This window comes from Dermacentor andersoni, chromosome 11 (genome assembly GCF_023375885.2).
Source record: "Dermacentor andersoni chromosome 11, qqDerAnde1_hic_scaffold, whole genome shotgun sequence".
NCBI lineage: Eukaryota > Metazoa > Arthropoda > Arachnida > Ixodida > Ixodidae > Dermacentor > Dermacentor andersoni.
This window is the reverse complement of record NC_092824.1, coordinates 12,857,596-12,876,882: the sequence shown is the minus strand read 5'-3', so window position 1 is coordinate 12,876,882 and position 19,287 is coordinate 12,857,596. Positions and strand designations below refer to the sequence as shown.

The 19,287-nt window shown below is 51.5% G+C and overlaps 1 protein-coding gene across 1 annotated transcript in view; it reads left to right on the top strand.

Moving 5' to 3' along the window:
• LOC126517916 (arylsulfatase B-like) overlaps nucleotides 1-19,287 on the top strand; it is a 315,163-nt gene that overhangs the window by 184,047 nt on the left and 111,829 nt on the right. The window contains exon 7 of the mRNA XM_050167747.3: nucleotides 11,673-11,799. Within this exon, the coding sequence (XP_050023704.3) occupies nucleotides 11,673-11,799 (127 nt within the window). The remainder of the gene's footprint in view (nucleotides 1-11,672; nucleotides 11,800-19,287) is intronic.

Below are 19,287 nucleotides of genomic sequence, written 5' to 3'. Positions count from 1 at the left end.
TGCTAGCACTTAACGATGCCTTAGTGGCAGCAGACTCCGTTAAAGGCCAGAGTGAGAGCGACGATGTGCTGTGCCAACAGAGCACTGTAGAGACAGCTAGGCCAGCTGTGAATGAATTTGGCACAGTCACCGCGTGTGTGCGTCGCATGTAAGATTAACGAGGTTGCTAGCGAAGTATAGAGTACTGCTGACCCGACAGACGCGAGCACCCATGTCGAGTCAGATCTGCGTGCCGGAGTGAAGTGCAAGCTGGACGATGCAGTTGAGGGTAGTTCGCAGGATTGCGAGCTGCGTAGCTCAAGAGAAGACAACTGCATTGTTTAGGGATCAGTGCAGCTCTCCGCCAGTCTAGATAGCCAAGAGAGGGATGATTTAGTTAGGAATTATTCAGACTGTGCGCGTGAGGCGGCGATCGAGACCAACAGGCTGTGTGCCGAGGCACAGCGTGAACTGGGCAATGCAGTAGGGGGCAGTTCGCCGGAGTGCGAGTTGCATAGCTCGAGTAAAGACATTGTTCAAGAGTCGGTTACGAGCATTGTTCAAGAGTCGGTTACGCATAGGGGGTAAAAATTTGTAGAACAAAGAAGCTCGAGAACAAGTACCGCGCCAAGAACCATGGAGTGAAGAATGGTAGGCGTAAAGCTAAGACACACGAAGAGAGTTGTGTGGATCAGAGAGCAAACGGGGATGGCCGACATTCTAATTGATATTAAGAGGAAAAAATGGAGCTGGGCAGGACATGTAATGCGTAGATTAGATAACCGCGGCGAACCATTAGGGTTGCAGAATAGGTGCCAAGAGAAGGGAAGCGCAGTCGAGGACGACAGAAGACTACGTGGGGTGCTGAAATTGAGAAATTCGCAGGCGCTAGCTGTAATCGGTTGACGCAGGTCAGGGGTGATTGGTGATCACAGGAACAGGCCTTCGACCTGCAGTGGACATAAAATAGGCTGGTGATGATGATGATTGTGTAAGACGGATTTTCCAATACGAGTTTCTGCTGCAGAACTTTGTCATTGATTTCAAGAATAATTCTGCTGCGCACCATTCGGTTCTCTAGTGCACCAAACTCGCATTGTTGTGCAAGCGTGCGAAGCTCGTGAGCTAATCGTTGAATCGCTCACCCTGTTGATGATTCCTAGAGCCAAAGCGACATTCCTTGAATGTCAGGCTGGTTGGGCGTCACACACTTTTCGACTTGAAGTGCGTCTCAAACTTCTCGCTGAGAATATTGATGTCGTGTTTATCGTCGTCATTGTGAAACGTTAGTGTAGAACCATCGCCTTGGTTCTGCACTGATTTCCATTGGGAATGTTGCCGCTTGAACCTCATTCGCTTGTTCTGTCAGCTTCGTTGCCGTTGCCTACAGGTCGAAGTCTTTCTTCCAGATGGTTCAGCTGTGAAAGGCGCCTCCCGTTGAGTCCAGAGGTTGTGACGACGGAATTGGTGACGATGCCATGCTTGTCAAATTCTCGCGGCGGTTCCTGCTGGGGCGTTTTCAACGTGCATGGCTACGCTGTCGATACAAACGACAGTGCTAAACTGCGTCCGCCAATACTGACACCATGTAACACGCAGGCACGGGGGAACGAGGAATGGCTTTATTGCAAAGTGCTCTGGTATTGTAGCTATAGACAACCTCACGAGGTATGCAGAAACGGCCGCTCTGCCATCCGCGACGGCTCGTGACGTTGCCTCCTTCCTGCTTCAACGCTTCGTTCTACGTCACGGCGCTCCCCGCGAACTCCTAAGCGACCGAGGCCGCGTCTTTCTCGCCGATGTCGTTCAAGAACTTCTCGCTGAATGCCGCGTTATTCATCGCTGTGCCACCGCATATCACCCGCACACAAACAGGTTGACAGAGCACTTTAACCGAACTCTTGGCGACATGCTTTCGATGTATGTTGCCTCCAACCACACGAACTGGGACCTCATCCTTCCCTATTTCACGTACGCCTACAATACGGCACCCCAGTCAACGACGGCCTTTTCTCCCTTCTTTCTTCTATATGGCCGCAAACCATCATTTACCATTGACATTATTCTTCCTTACCATCCCGACTTATCAGAGGGTACACCGGTTTCCTAAGCCGCCCGGTATGCAGAATAATGTCGGAAACTAGCTCGCTCCCTTACAACGCAAGAACAAGCGCTACAGAAATTTCGTCATGACGACGGGCGCCCCCACCACCAGTTTTCGCCCGGTGCTCCCGTTTAGTTGTGGGTGCCTCCTACTTCGACACCAGGTGTCTCTTCCAAGTACGTATCCCGATACCATGGACCCTACCGGATTCTACACCAAATTTCTCCGGTGAACTACGTCATCGAAACTCTGATGCCTCCTACGGACCTGCGTCGCCCAGGCCGCGAAACTGTGCACGTCGATCGGCTCAAGCCGTATCACGAGCCCTTCATCCTCACGACGCCTTAGGCCTCCCGTGCGGCTCCGTCTTCAGCGAGGCGGAAGTTGTAAGAAGTGCGCCGTGCAGAGCTCCGCAGCCGGATCGCCAGCGCTACTGAAGTGGGGCTCGGGCTAGACGCTGTCCCTGGTGTAACTGGTTAAGCCTACGCTGTTGCGCCTTCCTGTCTGCGTCCTTCGAGTCGTCCACAGCCGTGCCGGACTTCTTTGCCATAATACGCCAATAAACGCATGCTCTCCGGAAGGTTCCAGTAGCCAGGGTCTGAGCGATTGGCGGCAGTCATCTTTTATTCCTTTCGGAATGGGGCAGCCAGCGGCTATTCAGTTAGTTTTCTTTGGCATAGTAATGTATCTTTAACGCGTACACGTTGCTTTGACGCGGTGAGTTTTCGCGGTTATGTGACGTCATTGGACAGGCAGGTGAAGTGACTGCAGCTGAAAACTTTTGACCAATAGCCGTGGCCTAATGGCGAAAATGCGTCGAATGAGAAATAACTATTTTTCTTTCGTTCGATCCAATCATGCCTAATCAGTGTGTACACTTCATATCAGATGGGGAGCTATCGCGGTTTTCGTGACGTCGAATGCCAGACAGTCGAAGTGGGGGTGGTCCAAAAATGTTTTTGATCAATCGCGGAAGGCTGATCGTAGAATTGGAACAGAAAAGTTTGGAATAGCTTTACCTTATAGCGCCTCTAGTTCGCACTGAAGCGAGAGGCAGCACGAAGGGGAATTCGCCTTTCACTGTCGCCTCTCTTCATCACGCCAGCGTTCTGACAGCGATTGTCCGCGGTCACCGAGTGATATGGGTTCGTGTTTGCATGTGCGCGCGTGACAACGCACTTGTTAATTTAGTTAGTAAGCTAACGTTTACAGCTGTTGATGCAGCTTGTCCAGTTGGTAAAGCTAATAGCCGTACTTGATATAGCTGTCTAATAATTTGTTATTGCCAATACACGCTGAGACATCTTTTTTCATATTTCGTGGTCTTTCTACAGGACGCAGAAAAATATTATGACGTAACAAGTACGAAGCTAGAAGCTGCATAATTTGATGTTTTCCTTAATGCTCTACTGGCGCTTCTTTGGAAACCTTGCTCTAAAGCTAGCACTTTCAAAGTTGGTTAATTCATCTTGCTTAATTATGCCGTCAGGATTACAAAAGATAGTGTGACTTGTTCCGTACAATAGCCAACAGAATCCATTGGCTCGCGTCATCCAAGAGTCCTTCAACACATTTTTAACCTTGGTTAAATTTGTCCGTTAAACCATGTATACTAGATGAAGTGTGTACTTAACGTCCCTGCTTTCTCTCCATTATCCCCCCCCCCCCCCCGTCTTGCATGCTTGCTTCGAAATTTATACCAAGGAAGCTGCATCTATCTACGCAGCTAAGCGCGCATTTTAGAGCGATTACTACTCCCGGCATAAACCCAGAAAACGCCTGGTTCCGTAAATCTGGCATTCAAACTTATCCTGCCACTGCCGGAGGCTCCTGCGCACGGTGCACGGGCGCCCGTATCTTGAAAGCGATCTGCGATGTGGGCAAAGTGCGCCGAGTGCTGGTAGCTTCGTATGCGCTGTGCTTTCGACGCGTAGTTCGCGTTGAAGCGAGAAGCAGCATGGAGGTCGTCAACTCGCTCGCTCCTGTTGCCGCGCCGAGCAGCGTCTGTGTGTTTGTTGTCTTGTGGTGTAAGCCTCTTTCGTGGCGCCACGGCGCATGCGCCCTGCCCAAGCGAATTAGTCGCGAAACGTTTTGGAAGGGTCGCGCGTGTGGCCGAGCGCCGGCAAGTCCCCCGAATAAAAAAGAAGTGCTTGGACGTGCGCTGCAGCAAACACTCGTGCTGTGTACCGCTTCGAAGCGGTTGAAAGTCTACTGGTTACTCGACGTCGGTGCGGTGCCGAAAACGTGCGTAGCGTAAGGCTGCATCTCCACTTTAAAAGAGAAAGCGGCCAGGGCATCGTTCGAGTTGTCCGGACTGCACCGTGAGCCAGGTAGTTGCACGCGCCTTTAATTGATGGCTAGCAAATTTAACGAAAAACCCGTGCGTTACACTTGGGCGACACTTAAGTACATCACGTTGCTGACGAAGTCTTCTTGCAGCGTCGGACCTCACTTGCTGGTGGTGGCAGCACGTGCCTGACTGCACGTAGTCGTAAGGCGCGGTTACACTGGGTCGGTACGAGACCAACAGGACTCTCACTCCAACGATTGACCGACTATTGTGTGTCACTGAAACGATTTTATCATGCCACGTCGACAACGTTGCAACCGACGAGCGCGAGTTGCACTGCGACGGGCTTTCTTGTCGATGGCACCGGTAAAATCAGCGTGTCGACCATCCTTCTACCGAACCCTGTGTGATCAGCCATCGAACAGACAATATGATAGTGACATCGTCTTCGCTTGTATATATAATTAATCGTCCTGAAAACGAGTCAAACACGCCTACCAAGTTCAAATGCACAAGCTTCAACCCTCTCAAGCCGTGCCCATGAAGTTTGAGCCAATGTCGATCCTGTTCAGCGAACGTTAACCTGGTGCCGTCGAATTCGTGCACCCGCTACCGGCGGACCTGAAGTGATATGTAAGCAGTGTTACGTTTCGCCTACAACGCGCGGTAATGCCGGCGCGGATGCAACGGACGCCGGGGCTTCGTTCAAAGCGGCGGACATTTTGGCCCGTGCGACGCCGCCGCAACGCTTCCCCGCCAAGCGTGTCCAGGCGTGTTTCAGTGCCACGTGTCTTCATGTGTGCGTGTGTGTGTGTGTGCCCTCGCTTGTCAAAGCGCGGCAGCCGGGGAGCGGAGTTCCCCAAATGAGGAGCCAGGAGGTCTCTCGGCTCGACCGTGCGCGCCGTCGTGTGGGCGGGTTGGCGATGCGTCACTACACTCGGTTCAGCAGGTCTTTCGGCTCGACCGTGCGCGCCGTCGTGGGCTCATGCTCCGCCGTCCCGTGACCTTCATCCCGTGACCTTCATCCCGTGACCTTCCCTTTTGGACCGCGACGCCGAGAGTATAAGAGCAGCTGCCCCCGGACGCCAGGAGAGAGGCTCCGATTTGTACTGTTGAGTTACGTGCTCTCCCGTCTCTCCACTTCGGTCGACCTGACCGGCCGCTCTTTTGCTATGTTAGAATAAACAAGTTGTTCTGTTACCAGTCTTCTCATGCTTTGCCGGGACCTTCGGATGCTTCCAGTGACCCAGGCCGCCAGGCCAACGCTACCCTTGGGGCTTGCGGCCCATTGGCAATAACGGGCGTCAGCACCGAGACCCCAACAACTCGTGCCAGCGGGGCGATTACTACATCTGGTTGCCAGCGGTGAGATCGCGACAACGGAGGCCAGCAGCGAAGAGATGCGGTTGACTGTATGCTGAGCAGCACAACGACCATCCGGGAGCAGTGCAACGAGCCCTGTGTGACGACTGGTTGCCTGCAGCGGAACGACTGCGCTGAATTCTTGGCTGCGAGGTTTGGTGAGTGCGGGACTTTCTTCTTCTGAGTTTTGCCAGGCTTTTGTTAGTGTTAGAAACAGAGCTGGTAATTGGGGTTGTCGTTGCTGCCGGGTTAGTTTGCGGCAAGACAATAGTAGGCAGTAGAGAAAGCAGCATTCAGAGCAGCCATGGATTTGAAGTCGTTGCGCAAACCGAAATTGCTGGAGCTTGCGAGAGAGTTGGGTCTGGATGTCTCAGACAAACTCAGAAAACCAGAACTGCTAAGGGCTATTCTTGAGTTAGAAGCTGAGGATGACGAGCTGTCGGAATGCCTTGAGACCATTGAGGAGAGGGAGACGGCAAAAAGACAGGAGCGCGAACTTAAAGAGCAAAAAGAGAAACAGGAGCGTGAACTTAAAGAGCAAAAAGAGAAACAGGAGCGTGAACTTAAAGAACAAAAAGAGAAAGAAAAAGAAGAGCGCGACCGTCAACACGCTTTGGAAATGAAGCGTCTCGAGTTAGAGATGGAACGCGCTCGTAATGGAAGTCAGGCACACGGTGCAGGAGAACGAGTATTGTTCAAAATGACTGACCTGATGCGGCCGTTTAAGCTTGGAGAGGACATTGGTTTGTTCCTGGTTAACTTTGAGCGAACGTGCGAGAAGCAGGGGTTCTCTCGGGAAACGTGGCCACAGCGCTTGCTCACTTTGCTACCCGGCGAGGCGGCCGACGTAGTCGCTCGCTTGGAGAGAGAGGAGGCAGAGGATTTCGACAAAGTGAAATCGAGTCTGCTAAAAAAGTACCGGCTGTCAGCGGAGGCGTTCCGTCGGAAGTTTCGGGAAAACGAGAAAGGCAGAAGTGAGTCATATACAGAGTTTGCGTACAGGCTTATGTCAAACATGCAGGAGTGGCTCAAAGAAGAGAAAGCGTTTGGTGACCACGAGAAAGTTCTGCAGTGTTTCGGGCTAGAACAGTTTTATAGTCGGTTACCTGAGAACGTGCGGTACTGGGTCTTGGATAGGCCAGACGTTAGTACGGTGGCTCGAGCCGCTGAGCTAGCCGAGGAGTTTGTGACGCGTCGGGCTCGCGGAGCTAAGGACGGTCAAAAGGGTGAATTTGGCTCCAAGTTTGAGAGGCCGAAGTTCACGCCCATGAGAAAGCGGTTCGAGACGAGGCGAGCGCGCGTGTGTTATACGTGCCAGAAGCCGGGTCACTTTTCGGCGCAGTGTCCGACCGAACGTGAGGAGACGGCGGCAGCCGAAGCCGAACGCAGAAAGCGGTTCGAGATGAGGCAAGTGCGCGTGTGTTATACGTGTCAGAAGCCGGGTCACTTTTCGGCGCAGTGTCCAGAAACAGAACCAAAAGTCGTGTTTTTGTCATTATGCAGCACTGACGAGAACATCAAGCTTCTCGAGCCTTACATGCGAGACCTCCTCGTGAACGGGAAAGAGTGCCGAGTGCTTCGCGATACCGCAGCTACGATGGATGTAGTTCACCCCTCTTACGTAGAACCCGATATGTTCACGGGCGAGTGCGCATGGATCAAGCAAGCAGTGGAAGCTCATAGCGTGTGTCTGCCGGTAGCAAAAGTGCTTATTGAAGGACCTTTCGGAGCACTTGAGACGGAGGCCGCAGTGTCATCTATGCTGCCCCCCCAGTACCCGTACCTATTTTCGAACAGGTCCGATCACCTCCTGCGCGAGAAGGGGCTTTTGTTTGGTGAGGCTAGCGTTCAGGCCTTAACCAGATCGAAGGTTCGGGAGCTCGCCGCAAAGGCGGTGGTTGCGGGGTCGACGTTGTTGAACGATGAAAAAGGGTCAGAGGCGCAGCAAGCTGGTATTCAGAGCACGCCCGAACGGGATAAAATTGAGCCTGTAGCGTTAAAGGCACCAGATACTGGAGAGGAAATTCCCGATGCGGGAAAGTTAGAAGAGCTTCCGGTCGAGCTTCCGGGACTAGGCTCAGTGACGAACAGGAAAGACACCGATCAAGTCATTAGTGACTTAATAAGTAAAGCATCGCTGTCGCCTGAGCAGAAAACCGAACTACACCAGCTCTTACAAGAGTTTCAAGGTCTGTTCTCTGAGAGGCCTGGTAGGACTTCTGTCCTTACTCATGACATAGAACTTACCTCCCCAGAGCCAGTACGATCCAAGGCGTACCGGGTGTCACCCCGCCAGAGCGATATTATGGAGGCTGAGGTAAAGAAAATGCTACAGCTCGGTGTTATTGAAGCGGGTGAGAGTGATTATACCTCCCCTTTGATTTTAGTTGAGGTACCGGGCAAGGAACCTCGTCCTTGCGTCGACTACCGCAGGCTTAATTCCATCACTAAGGATCAAATTTATCGGATCCCTAACATCGAGGAGCGCCTTGAGAGAGTGAGTAGCGCTCAGTTTATTTCCACCCTAGATCTTGGCAGGGGTTATTGGCAGGTTCCACTTACAGAAGAGGCTAGTAGGTATGCGGCGTTCATTTCACCAATGGGGACATTCCGTCCTAAAGTTTTGAGTTTTGGTTTGAAGAACGCGCCATACCGCTTTTCAAGCCTCATGGATAAAGTGTTGCGGGGACAGCAAGAATTCGCTTTACCGTATCTAGACGACGTAGCGATATTCTCCGCATCCTGGCCTGAGCATATGGCACACTTGCGGGCAGTGCTAACCCGCCTGCGCGATGCGGGCTTGACAGTCAAGGCTCCCAAGTGCCAGTTAGCACAGGCCGAGGTTGTCTACCTCGGACACGTGATTGGTCGGGGTCGACGCCGCCCCTCTGAAATAAAGGTGGCCGCTGTGCGAGACTTCCCGCAACCGCGCACGAAGACCGATATTCGGTCGTTCTTAGGTGTCGCCGGCTACTATCAGAGGTACATCCCCAGGTACTCTGATATCGCGGCTCCCTTGACGGATGCTCTAAGACAGAGCCGCAAACAGTCGTCTGGGATGAGACGAAGGAAAGAGCTTTTAGCGCCCTAAAGAGCGCCCTAACAAGCCAGCCTGTGCTACGATCGCCCGACTACACAAAAGGGTTCGTTGTTCAGTGTGATGCTAGTGAGCGAGGCATGGGCGTTGTACTGTGCCAACGGGAAAATGGAGAAGTAGAACACCCCGTCCTGTATGCTAGTCGTAAGCTGACCAGTCGTGAGCAGGCGTATAGCGCCACCGAGAAAGAGTGTGCGTGTATCGTGTGGGCCGTTCAGAAATTGTCATGTTACCTAGCCGGCTCGAGGTTTATCATTGAAACGGATCACTGCCCTCTCCAATGGCTGCAGACCATCTCTCCCAAAAATGGCCGCCTCCTGCGCTGGAGCCTCGCTTTGCAACAATATTCCTTTGAGGTGCGTTACAAAAAGGGGAGTCTCAACGGTAACGCCGATGGCTTAAGTCGAAGCCCCTAACGTGGGAATCAGCCTCAAAATTGCTTGTTACTGATGTTTTTCTTCCTGAGGCAGGATTTTTTTTAACTTATTGCTTTTGTGTAGTGTTTCAAAGTGATGACGTGCTTTCTAGTGCAATTTTCCGATTTGTGGACGCGTTCTGAGTGCTGCTAAACTACTGTAAGGAACTAGGCAGCAGTATAAAAGGGGAAAGAGCCTGGCAGGGCTTAGTGAGGGTTGTGCCGTGCTTGCTGACTGAGCGGTTGACTTTCGGCGTAGTTCTAACGCTTGCCGGAAACGAGAACAAAAATGTCAACTCTCCCGAAGTCACTTTGCAGTGTCCTGTGTGCACCTGAACGTGAGAACGAGGCCTTCTCTGTGCGCTGCGCTCAAGAAACGCCAAAGGACGCCCGACTTCGGTTATGAGCATCATCGAGCGACATCCCTCCGGACAGCGGATGCAGTCCCCTGACCATCGGGATCTCCTTCCCCCGGCGGGGCGGTCTGTTACGTTTCGCCTACAACGCGCGGTAATGCCGGCGCGGATGCAACGGACGCCGGGGCTTCGTTCAAAGCGGCGGACATTTTGGCCCGTGCGACGCCGCCGCAACGCTTCCCCGCCAAGCGTGTCCAGGCGTGTTTCAGTGCCACGTGTCTTCGTGTGTGCGTGTGTGTGTGTGTGCCCTCGCTTGTCAAAGCGCGGCAGCCGGGGAGCGGAGTTCCCCAAATGAGGAGCCAGGAGGTCTCTCGGCTCGACCGTGCGCGCCGTCGTGTGGGCGGGTTGGCGATGCGTCACTACACTCGGTTCAGCAGGTCTCTCGGCTCGACCGTGCGCGCCGTCGTGGGCTCATGCTCCGCCGTCCCGTGACCTTCATCCCGTGACCTTCATCCCGTGACCTTCCCTTTTGGACCGCGACGCCGAGAGTATAAGAGCAGCTGCCCCCGGACGCCAGGAGAGAGGCTCCGATTTGTACTGTTGAGTTACGTGCTCTCCCGTCTCTCCACTTCGGTCGACCTGACCGGCCGCTCTTTTGCTATGTTAGAATAAACAAGTTGTTCTGTTACCAGTCTTCTCATGCTTTGCCGGGACCTTCGGATGCTTCCAGTGCCCCAGGCCGCCAGGCCAACGCTACCCTTGGGGCTTGCGGCCCATTGGCAATAACGGGCGTCAGCACCGAGACCCCAACAACTCGTGCCAGCGGGGCGATTACTACAGCAGTTAGGTCGAATGAAACTGCTTTTATAGTTCATTTCTGGCCTTGTGGTTTTGAAATCCACTACACTTCACTTCACACGGCGCGTACACAGTAAGCAGCGATACAGCGCTGTGCCAACATCTGTAAGTCACCGTACCTGTAGGCTGTCGGTCGCATCCGTACGTACATGGGTGGGTCTGTACGTGTGGCTTTGCCGACACATTTCTCAATCTCAGAGATGCAATGTTTCCCTCTGCGTCGAGCGCCAGACAAGAGACTGCGTATTCGCCACACAGCAGCATAAACAACCACCTCGCTCAGGTATACCAACGCCCTTTGAGCGATGGCATCTGCGCGTTCTCGTGAGAGAACAACACGGCCTACAAATGAGCAATTATGCGAGCACACTTTCCTCTAATAATGCTCGGCGGCACGCTCAAACAGTAAGTATGATGGAGTTAAGGGAAAGCGAGAATCAGAAATAAATTAACAGCCCGTAATATGGTATCTGGAACGTACTAGCCGTGTTTGAGTGGTTCGGCCGCGCATATTGAGTCGTCTCAGGGTGGAACAACACGTCACATATGCGCAGATATGTATGTTTTGCTGCGTTTTGACATTATTTCATATCAGTGATGCACCTTTTCTACAATATCTGACGATAACAACGATCATCTGCGGCTGTAGATGTCGATGTAAGCAAGTGCACCGCTTTGATAAATGCGACGCAGAATGCTGCGCTCGAAGACTTCTTGAATATGCGAAATGTCTAAATAATGTGTAAAAAGAATACAAAAAGCGATGTCAAAGTGCAGAAATCAGTGACAAATTCCAAGGCAGCCGTGTCGCCAAACGCAACTCAGCGTGCCTTTACCGGCCGCACTGTTCCCAGAACAGCGCACTTAGGCCTGCTCACACAGTAGTCGATGGGTGCTACATGGCTTCCAGGAACGGCATGCTGTCCCGAAGAAGTCATTAATAATGATTCGCGATCCGCGAAACGCAAAATCGATGCGCACTCAACGTGGGCGCAGGTACACAAATCAACCGGCGAAAGCCCCGGGACCCTTCCGAAACGTTTTCAGCGGCGTGCGGCGGAGGGTAGCGGGGGAAAATGAAAAAAAAAGGCGGATTGTAGATGTGGCACTTGTTGACGTTCTTTCCCAAAGCAAGCAAAACTGTGCTGTCCCAGGACAAAATGGGTTTAACCGCGTTCAACCTCGGCAATTTTTTTATCTTTCCATTGCAGCCTCTGTTCCTGTACATAGCGCACCAGGCGGCACATGGCATCAACATTAAAGGCCACCTTCAGGCGCCGATGAAGAATATCAAGAAGTTCTCGCACATAAAAAACGAGGAGCGGAGACTCTTAGCAGGTGAAGTACCTCTTACGGCAAGAATCGTCGGCGTCATCCCTGTGACTGCTGGTTTTGATTAGGACGGCTGCAGTTGAGACTCGATTTAACGAAGACGATGGGGCTTAGAATTAATTTTGCTAAATTTAGTACCTCGTGTAATCGAAAACGCTGAGAACACTCAGAAGAATATTAGTAGTTATTCTAGTGAAAAGTAATATTACGAATTTTTTGCCTACGTGGAATTCATAATGACTGAGCAATTCCAGTCTAAGGGTGCTCTGGGAAGACAGATCACGCTTCAACTGTGCTGCGATTGAGCAGCTCGTGCCTTATGCTGCGGTCAACGCTGGGCTTGCGATGCTCAGACTACAACCGGCAATTTCGCGAACAGAAAACGGTGCACTGAAACTGGCACTGTCTGCCCTGTTCGCCGTGTTTAGGCCTGGAGTGCACTTCGTTGCTTCGACGCTGTCAAAGCACTAGAAAGCACTAAATGAAAAAAAAAATCGTATAATCTGAATTTCTTTATTTAAGGTTTTACTGTTGTTATTTATTCATTTAGCTGCTGTAGTTTGAGCTGTTTGCTTTAGAGCATTATTACCATAGTATATTCCGTACTTTCAAATAAAAAATGAAATATTGTCTTTATAGATTCAATCTCTCTATTGAAAAACCACTATTTGCAAATTCGAATATATTGTTATAGCTTTTTAATATTTCAATATAGCGAAATGTGTTTAACCAAGAATTAAACTGGAGCAAAGTTATCATAAAGCTCATCCCCACGGACAGAAAATGCCTGAAATATTTTAAGTTACATAGTTCATCAGACTACGTCAGGCTTCACCGCCTAATCCGTGATCATTCGCAGTCTCCGAAAAGCCCTGAGTATATGCGGACAAACTACATATTTTTCGAATGCTCCATTGGTGCTTTTAACAAACACGAGTTCAAGATGTACAATGTAACCAATGTGTTGCCAATGTGTCGCCAATGTGTCACCAATGTGTCACCAATGTGTGACCAATGTGTCCCCAATTTCAGATGGGAAACACGCGTAAATGATGTTCACCTAGAACGTAATATTCTTCCTTAAAAAGCGGCTCCGATAAGCACAACCTAAAGGAAAGCTCTTAGCTTGCAGTACTTTTATTCTAGTTGCACTCGCGCATTCTAACGTGGTTTGGTTCCCAGCCACAAATATTTGGCTAACAGGCTGGAACACGTGCAATGAAAAGCCGTTAGCATAGGCGTACTTAACGTGGGGGGGGGGGGGGGCAAAAGTGTAGGGGCAAAGTATGGGCCAGTTGTCCCCTACTTTTAAAAGCGAGGGATTTCGGCAGCACGCTGAAAAAATCCAACAGCTGAGGCCAATTTTTCTTTCTGAATGCATTAGCTACATAAGCATATTGTTAAGCGAAGGATGGGCCAGTAAGACGAGCGACTATTTACAAGTTATATTTACAACAGCGGTTGCAGCCCTAACCGGTTATATTCACAACGCGAGCCCAGTTCGTTCTTCCTCCTCTTTTTTTCGAGTGATGGCGCCCACGCGCCTTGTTCAAACAATCAAATATCACACGTGTGTAGCATAGCGCTGCAATGGTTGTAAATATAACCTGTAAATAGTTGCTCGTCGAACTGACCCGTCGTTCCCGGAACATTGTGTTGGAGGTGGAACGTTCCCCGTCCTCGCCACGGAGCTCCGAAGCGTCCGTACCGTCGTCCTCTCAGCCATGGCTTTCGATGGAACGACCCCGTCGCCACCTACACCTGCGGCGCCAACCACAACGTACGTTACGGTTCCTAGTCTCTGTGGTCCTGGGATATTCTCCGCCCAAAATGGCGGTGACATCAACGACTTGCTCAGCATGTATGAGCGTGTTCGTCAAAGCCACAACTGGGACCCTACCATCGTGCTTGCCAATGTGATCTTTTATCTGGACGAGACGCCGCGTGTCTGGTTTTGCGCCCATGAGGTCGAGCTGGGACATTTTCAAAGAAAGGCTTCGCGGCCTATTTGGCAACCCGTCAGGTCGCCAACAGATTGCACGAAGAGAGCTTGCCACCCGTGTACAGTTGTCGACAGACTCGTACGTCTCCTACATACAGGATGAGCTCGCGCTTTGCTGGAAAGTCGACGAGCACATGACCGAGGTTGACAAGGTGGGCCATATCCTAAAAGGCATCACGGACGACGCCTTCAATATGCTCATCTATAACGACGTTTCTACCGTCGACGCCATCGTCAAAGAATGCCGCCGCTTCGAGGCAGCCAAAAGCCGCCACGTCGTCCCTCAGTTGTCCCGGCTCCCAAACACCCCTGCCACGTCCTCTCGCTCCGCTCTTACCGCCACACGAACATTTAAAGAGAACGTCACACGTATCGTTCGCCATGAGATTCAAGCGGTGAGTCTGGCCCCCCTTTATCTACGACCCTTTGACGGTACCTTTGACCAAGCGGCCCCCGCTAGTTTCCTTATTCAAGAAGTTCTGCAGCAAGAAATTGCAATCCTTGGCATTCCTACCGCCTGCTTTGTCTCCCGACCTGATTCGGCACCGATTCTCATGTTCACAACCTGTAATGACCAGTATTTCGCTCCCAGATCACGCAATCCTGCTGAATGGCGAACCCTAGACGACAAACCGATCTGCTTCCGCTGCCACCGCGTTGGTCGTGTATCCCGCCACGGCCGCACCACCTGGCTACCGCCGTACTGGAGCTCATTCCCTGCTCCTCGCCCATACACCGACGTTCGCCGTTATTCACGTCGCCGACTGCATCCTACTTCTGATGCCCCTGACAGCCGCTCATCCGTGCGATCGCCGTCGCCTCAACGACGTCGCTCCCCGTCACCCCAACCTCGCCGCTTTTCCTCACCAAAGCGACAGAGGGAAGACTGGGCCACGCAGCTCTTGGTGGTAGTGCTGCGTCACGTTCGTCCTGTCCACATCCTCCGTTGTCGTTACTCACCAACACGAACCTAATTGAAGTAGACGTAGATGCTGTTCCGCTGACGGCGTCAATTGACAATAGAGCCCAGGTGTCCATAATGAGCGCTAACCTATGTCGTCGCCTCAAAAAAGTCCTTACGCCTGTCATCAATCGAGCTGTACGCGTCGCCAATGGCGCTACTGTTGCCGTCAGGCGTATGTGCACTGCTCGCATAGGAATTGCTGGACGCCAAATTCCAGTCCTGTTCGCGGTGCTGACCAGTTGCCCTCATGACTTATTCTTCGGGCTCGACTTTCTGACGCATTCTGCCCTCATCCACTGTTCCACCGGTACGCTGTGCCTCGAGCTTCCTCTTCTTTCAGACGTTCGCCCCGAACAACTACAGCACTACAGCGTTTGTTCGCTTACCTCCAGAAGCCCTAAGCATCATCGAATTGACCTCAACGGCAACCGTGCCTGATGGCGACTATGTCGTCGTGCCTATTCGTGATGTCCTCCTAGCGCGTGACAACTCTGTGCCACACTCTGTCGTCACCCTTGCCCCTAATCGGATGTGTCTCCCCGTTATCAATTTTGGCTTGACGAAGGCAGTGTTACCTCAAGGCATTGCGGTGGCCACGCTCCGGTCAGTGACAGACGACCACGTCACTACTATTGTAGCCGACGCGTCTCCAGATCCTCCTGGTTACCCGCAGGATGCCTTCAACCTAGACGGCCCATTACGTCCCATGGTCACTCCGGACCTCGCACCAGACCAAGAAGCCACCGTATATCGCATTTTGCTTTCCTAGCGAGACATATTTGGCACTGACAATCGACCACTTCGTCAGACATCCCTTGTTAAGCATCGGATCAACACTGGTGATGCTGTTCCAATTCACCGCCGACCGTATCGCGTGTCCACGGCAGAGCGGCAAGTCATTCAACAGGAAGCAAACAAGATGCTCGCCAGAGGCATTGTTGAACCCTCGTCGAGTCCTTGGGCGTCGACGGTCGTGCTCATCAAAAAGAAAGATGGCACGTGGCGTTTCTGCGTTGATTACCGCCACCTAAACTGAATCACTAAAACGGACGTTTATCCTTTACCCCTAATACCACTTTACCACTGTATATTTTGAGATGAACTTCTTTATTTCTTGCTGGTAATCGCGAACATTTAAACGAAATTGTTAGAGTCCATTTCAATGTATCTTTTTTAAGTATATAATATATTGTGGAACATGTTGTATACACATGTATAAACAAATACTTATGTGATCCGATGTAGAGAAGCAGAGGCATTGTACTTGATGAAGTGTATATTGAGTCGTGTCAACTGCTGCAGACTGTCTTATTGATCAGGGGGCCAGGACCTCGTCAAGCTTTCTCGCCTTTAGTCTTTGCCTTCCGAAGGGAAATTTTGTATTTTTCCTGCAAAATAAACATATTTGATTGATTGATAATCGACGACGCTGTTGTCTTCACTGTGCCAAATACTTTTCGTCCATCGACCTTGGAACTGGTTATTGGTAGATTTCCGTCGATGAGCAAGATCAAGAAAAGACCGCTTTCGTCACTCCAGATGGTCTCTACTAATTCAAGGTTATGCGGTTCTGTTTATGCCAAGCCCCCGCCACGTTCGAACAGATGATGGACTCTCTGCTTCAAGGTTTCAAATAGCCAACTTGCGTTGTTACCTCGAAGACGTCCTTGTGTTTACTCCTACACTTGAGATGCACCTTGAGAACGTCGCAGCTATCGTTGACGTCTTCCGCAAGGCTGTGCTCCAATTAAACTCATCGAAGGGCTACTTCAGGCGCCGACAGATTACAGCACTAGGCCATCTCGTCGATGCTTCGGGAGTGCGAACCGACCCGGAGAAGGTTCGAGAAGTAATGGCTTTTCCTGTACTTCAGTCTTTCAAAGGCGTCCGGAGTTTTGTGGGGCTGTGTTTTAATTTCCGACGGTTCGTGAAAGATTTCACAGCAGTCGCTCGACCCCTAATTGAACTTCTGAAGAAAGAGATGCCTTTTCGTGGGGTTCCCCTCAGGCTGCCGCATTTTTACTCCTTATCACGATTCTCACCAATCCACTGGTCTTGGCCCACTTTGACCCGTCCGCATCTACAGAAGTCCGAACCGATGCCAGTGGTTATGGGATAGGCGCCGTCTTATCGCAGCGCCAACACGGGCACAACCGCGTTATAGCCTACGCTAGCCGGCTCCTGACATCTGCAGAGCGCAACTATTCGATTACCGAGCGCGAATGTCTTGCTCTCGTCTGGGCTGTTTCAAAGATCCGCCCATATTTGTATAGCAGGCCCTTCTCAGTAATCACAGACCATGAAACGCTCTGTTGGCTTTCGTCGCTCAAGGATCCCACTTGCCGGCTCGGTCGTTGGGCCCTCCGACTACAAGAATATCCCTACACAGTGACTTACAAGTCTGGACGTCAACACCAGGACGCAGATTGCCGCTCTCGCTACTCAGTCGAAGACGCGACCTCTATGTTTGATACTGACACCGACGCCTGTGTTATCTCCGTTTTGAGACTGCTCCATGTCGCCGACGAGCAACGCCCGTGACCCGTCCTTGCGTATCATCGTTGACCGCCTGGAATCGTCATTCGCCGGCAGTTCCGTTCGCTTATTCAAAATTTGAGATGGCGTACTCTACCGCCACAACGTTCGCCCCGACGGCCCTGCATTACTCCTTGTGATCCCTGAACGCCTTCCCTCGGCTGTTCTCCACGAACTTCATGACCTCCCCACTGCCGGTCACCTGGGTGTGCTACGTACCTACGACCGGATCCGCCGACGTTTCTTTTGGCCCGGGCTTGCGCGCTCCGTTTGAAGATACGTAGCTGCGTGTGAGAAAAGCCAGCGACGCAAGACACCATCGACACTCCCTGCTGGGTACCTTCAACCAGTCGACATTCTCGCGGAACCATTCTTTCGGGTTGGTTTGGACTTACTTAGCCCTTTTCCTCTTTCTACCTCTGGGAACAGATGGATCGCTGTGGCCACGGATTACATACACCACGCGCTACGTCATCGCCCGAGCGCTTCCTGCAAGCTGCGCCACGTGTGTCGCGGATTTTCTTCTATGCAACGTGATGTTATTACATGGAGCTCCGTGACAACTTCTCACAGATCGTGGCCGGACATTCCTATCAAAAGTTATCGCGGACGTCCTGCAGTCCTGTGCCACGAGGCACAAGCTATCCACGCCATACCATCCCCAAACAAATGGCCTCACGGAGGGTCTCAATCGCGCTCTCACAGACATGCTCGCGAAATATGTCTCTTCAGACAACATTCACTGGCACCTCGCTCTACTGTTTGTCACATTTGCTTACATTTTCCTCGCGCCAGGTCACTTCCGGTTATTCCCCATTTTTCCTTCTGTTCGGCCGAGAACCAGCACTGCCCCTCTACACAACCCTCCCTGTTCACACGGCACCGACCAGTGAATATGCACTTGACACCATCGCCCGCGGTGTCCACGCCAGGGAAATTGCCCGTGACCGCCTTTTGACCGCCGTGACTGCCGTGACCGCCTCAAGCGTTTCAGCTTGAGCAACGCATCACTGCCTCCTAGCAGTACTCCAGAAAATGTAACCTCGAGGTGAAGGGTTTGCCTTTCACTCAGGGTGAAAGCATTCCTGACACCCTGAGTCAGATTGGTAGACTTGTTGGTGAGCCCATTTTGGAGTCAGGTATGGACGTCTGCCACCGTGTTCCAGCAAAAAACTCGAATGTTGCTCCTAACATTCTTGTCCAGTTTAAATGTCGACCTAAGCGTGACACTGAGCTCGAGAAGGCAAGGAAAGCTGAAACTTTCGACGCGCGAATTCGGCCATAAGTCTAGCAAACCTGTGTTCATCAACGAGCACCTTTGCCCTGCTATGAAGCAGTTGCTCGGAATGGCAATCGCGCAAAAAAAGGCGAAAAACTGGCGCTTTGCTTGGACACGTAGTGGCAAGGTCTATGCGCAAAAGGAGCAAAAATCTCCTGTCTTGCACATCCGCAGCGCGCATGACGTAGAAAAGATTGTGTAAACTGTTCCGGTTTTCGCGGGCCTGAGCAGTCTATCTTGAAGGATGAAAAAAAATAAATTATTGGGTTTTACGTGCCAAAACCACTTTCTGATTATGAGGCACGCCGTAGTGGAGGACTCCGGAAATTTTGACCACCTGGGGTTCTTTAACGTGCACCTAAATCTAAGTACACGGGTGTTTTCGCATTTCGCCTCCATCGAAATGCGGCCGCCGTGACCGGGATTCGATCCCGCGGCCTCGTGCTCAGCATGAATGATGAACGTGTCACCGCGAGATGTCAGCAACATAAATCAAATCAACTCCGATGTATGCTTTCCTTGCCTACACCTTAACATTCGTTCAGCTAGACACAAAGAAGATGAGTTATCAGTATTTCTAGACGAGTTTTGTTTCCAGTTAGACGCTACCATGTTGACTAAAACATGGGGTACATGTGGCGAAGAAATTTACAAACCGCACGGATATCAGAGCTTCTTTGTAAATCGATCCCGTAGGATGGGGGGTTGGCTTGT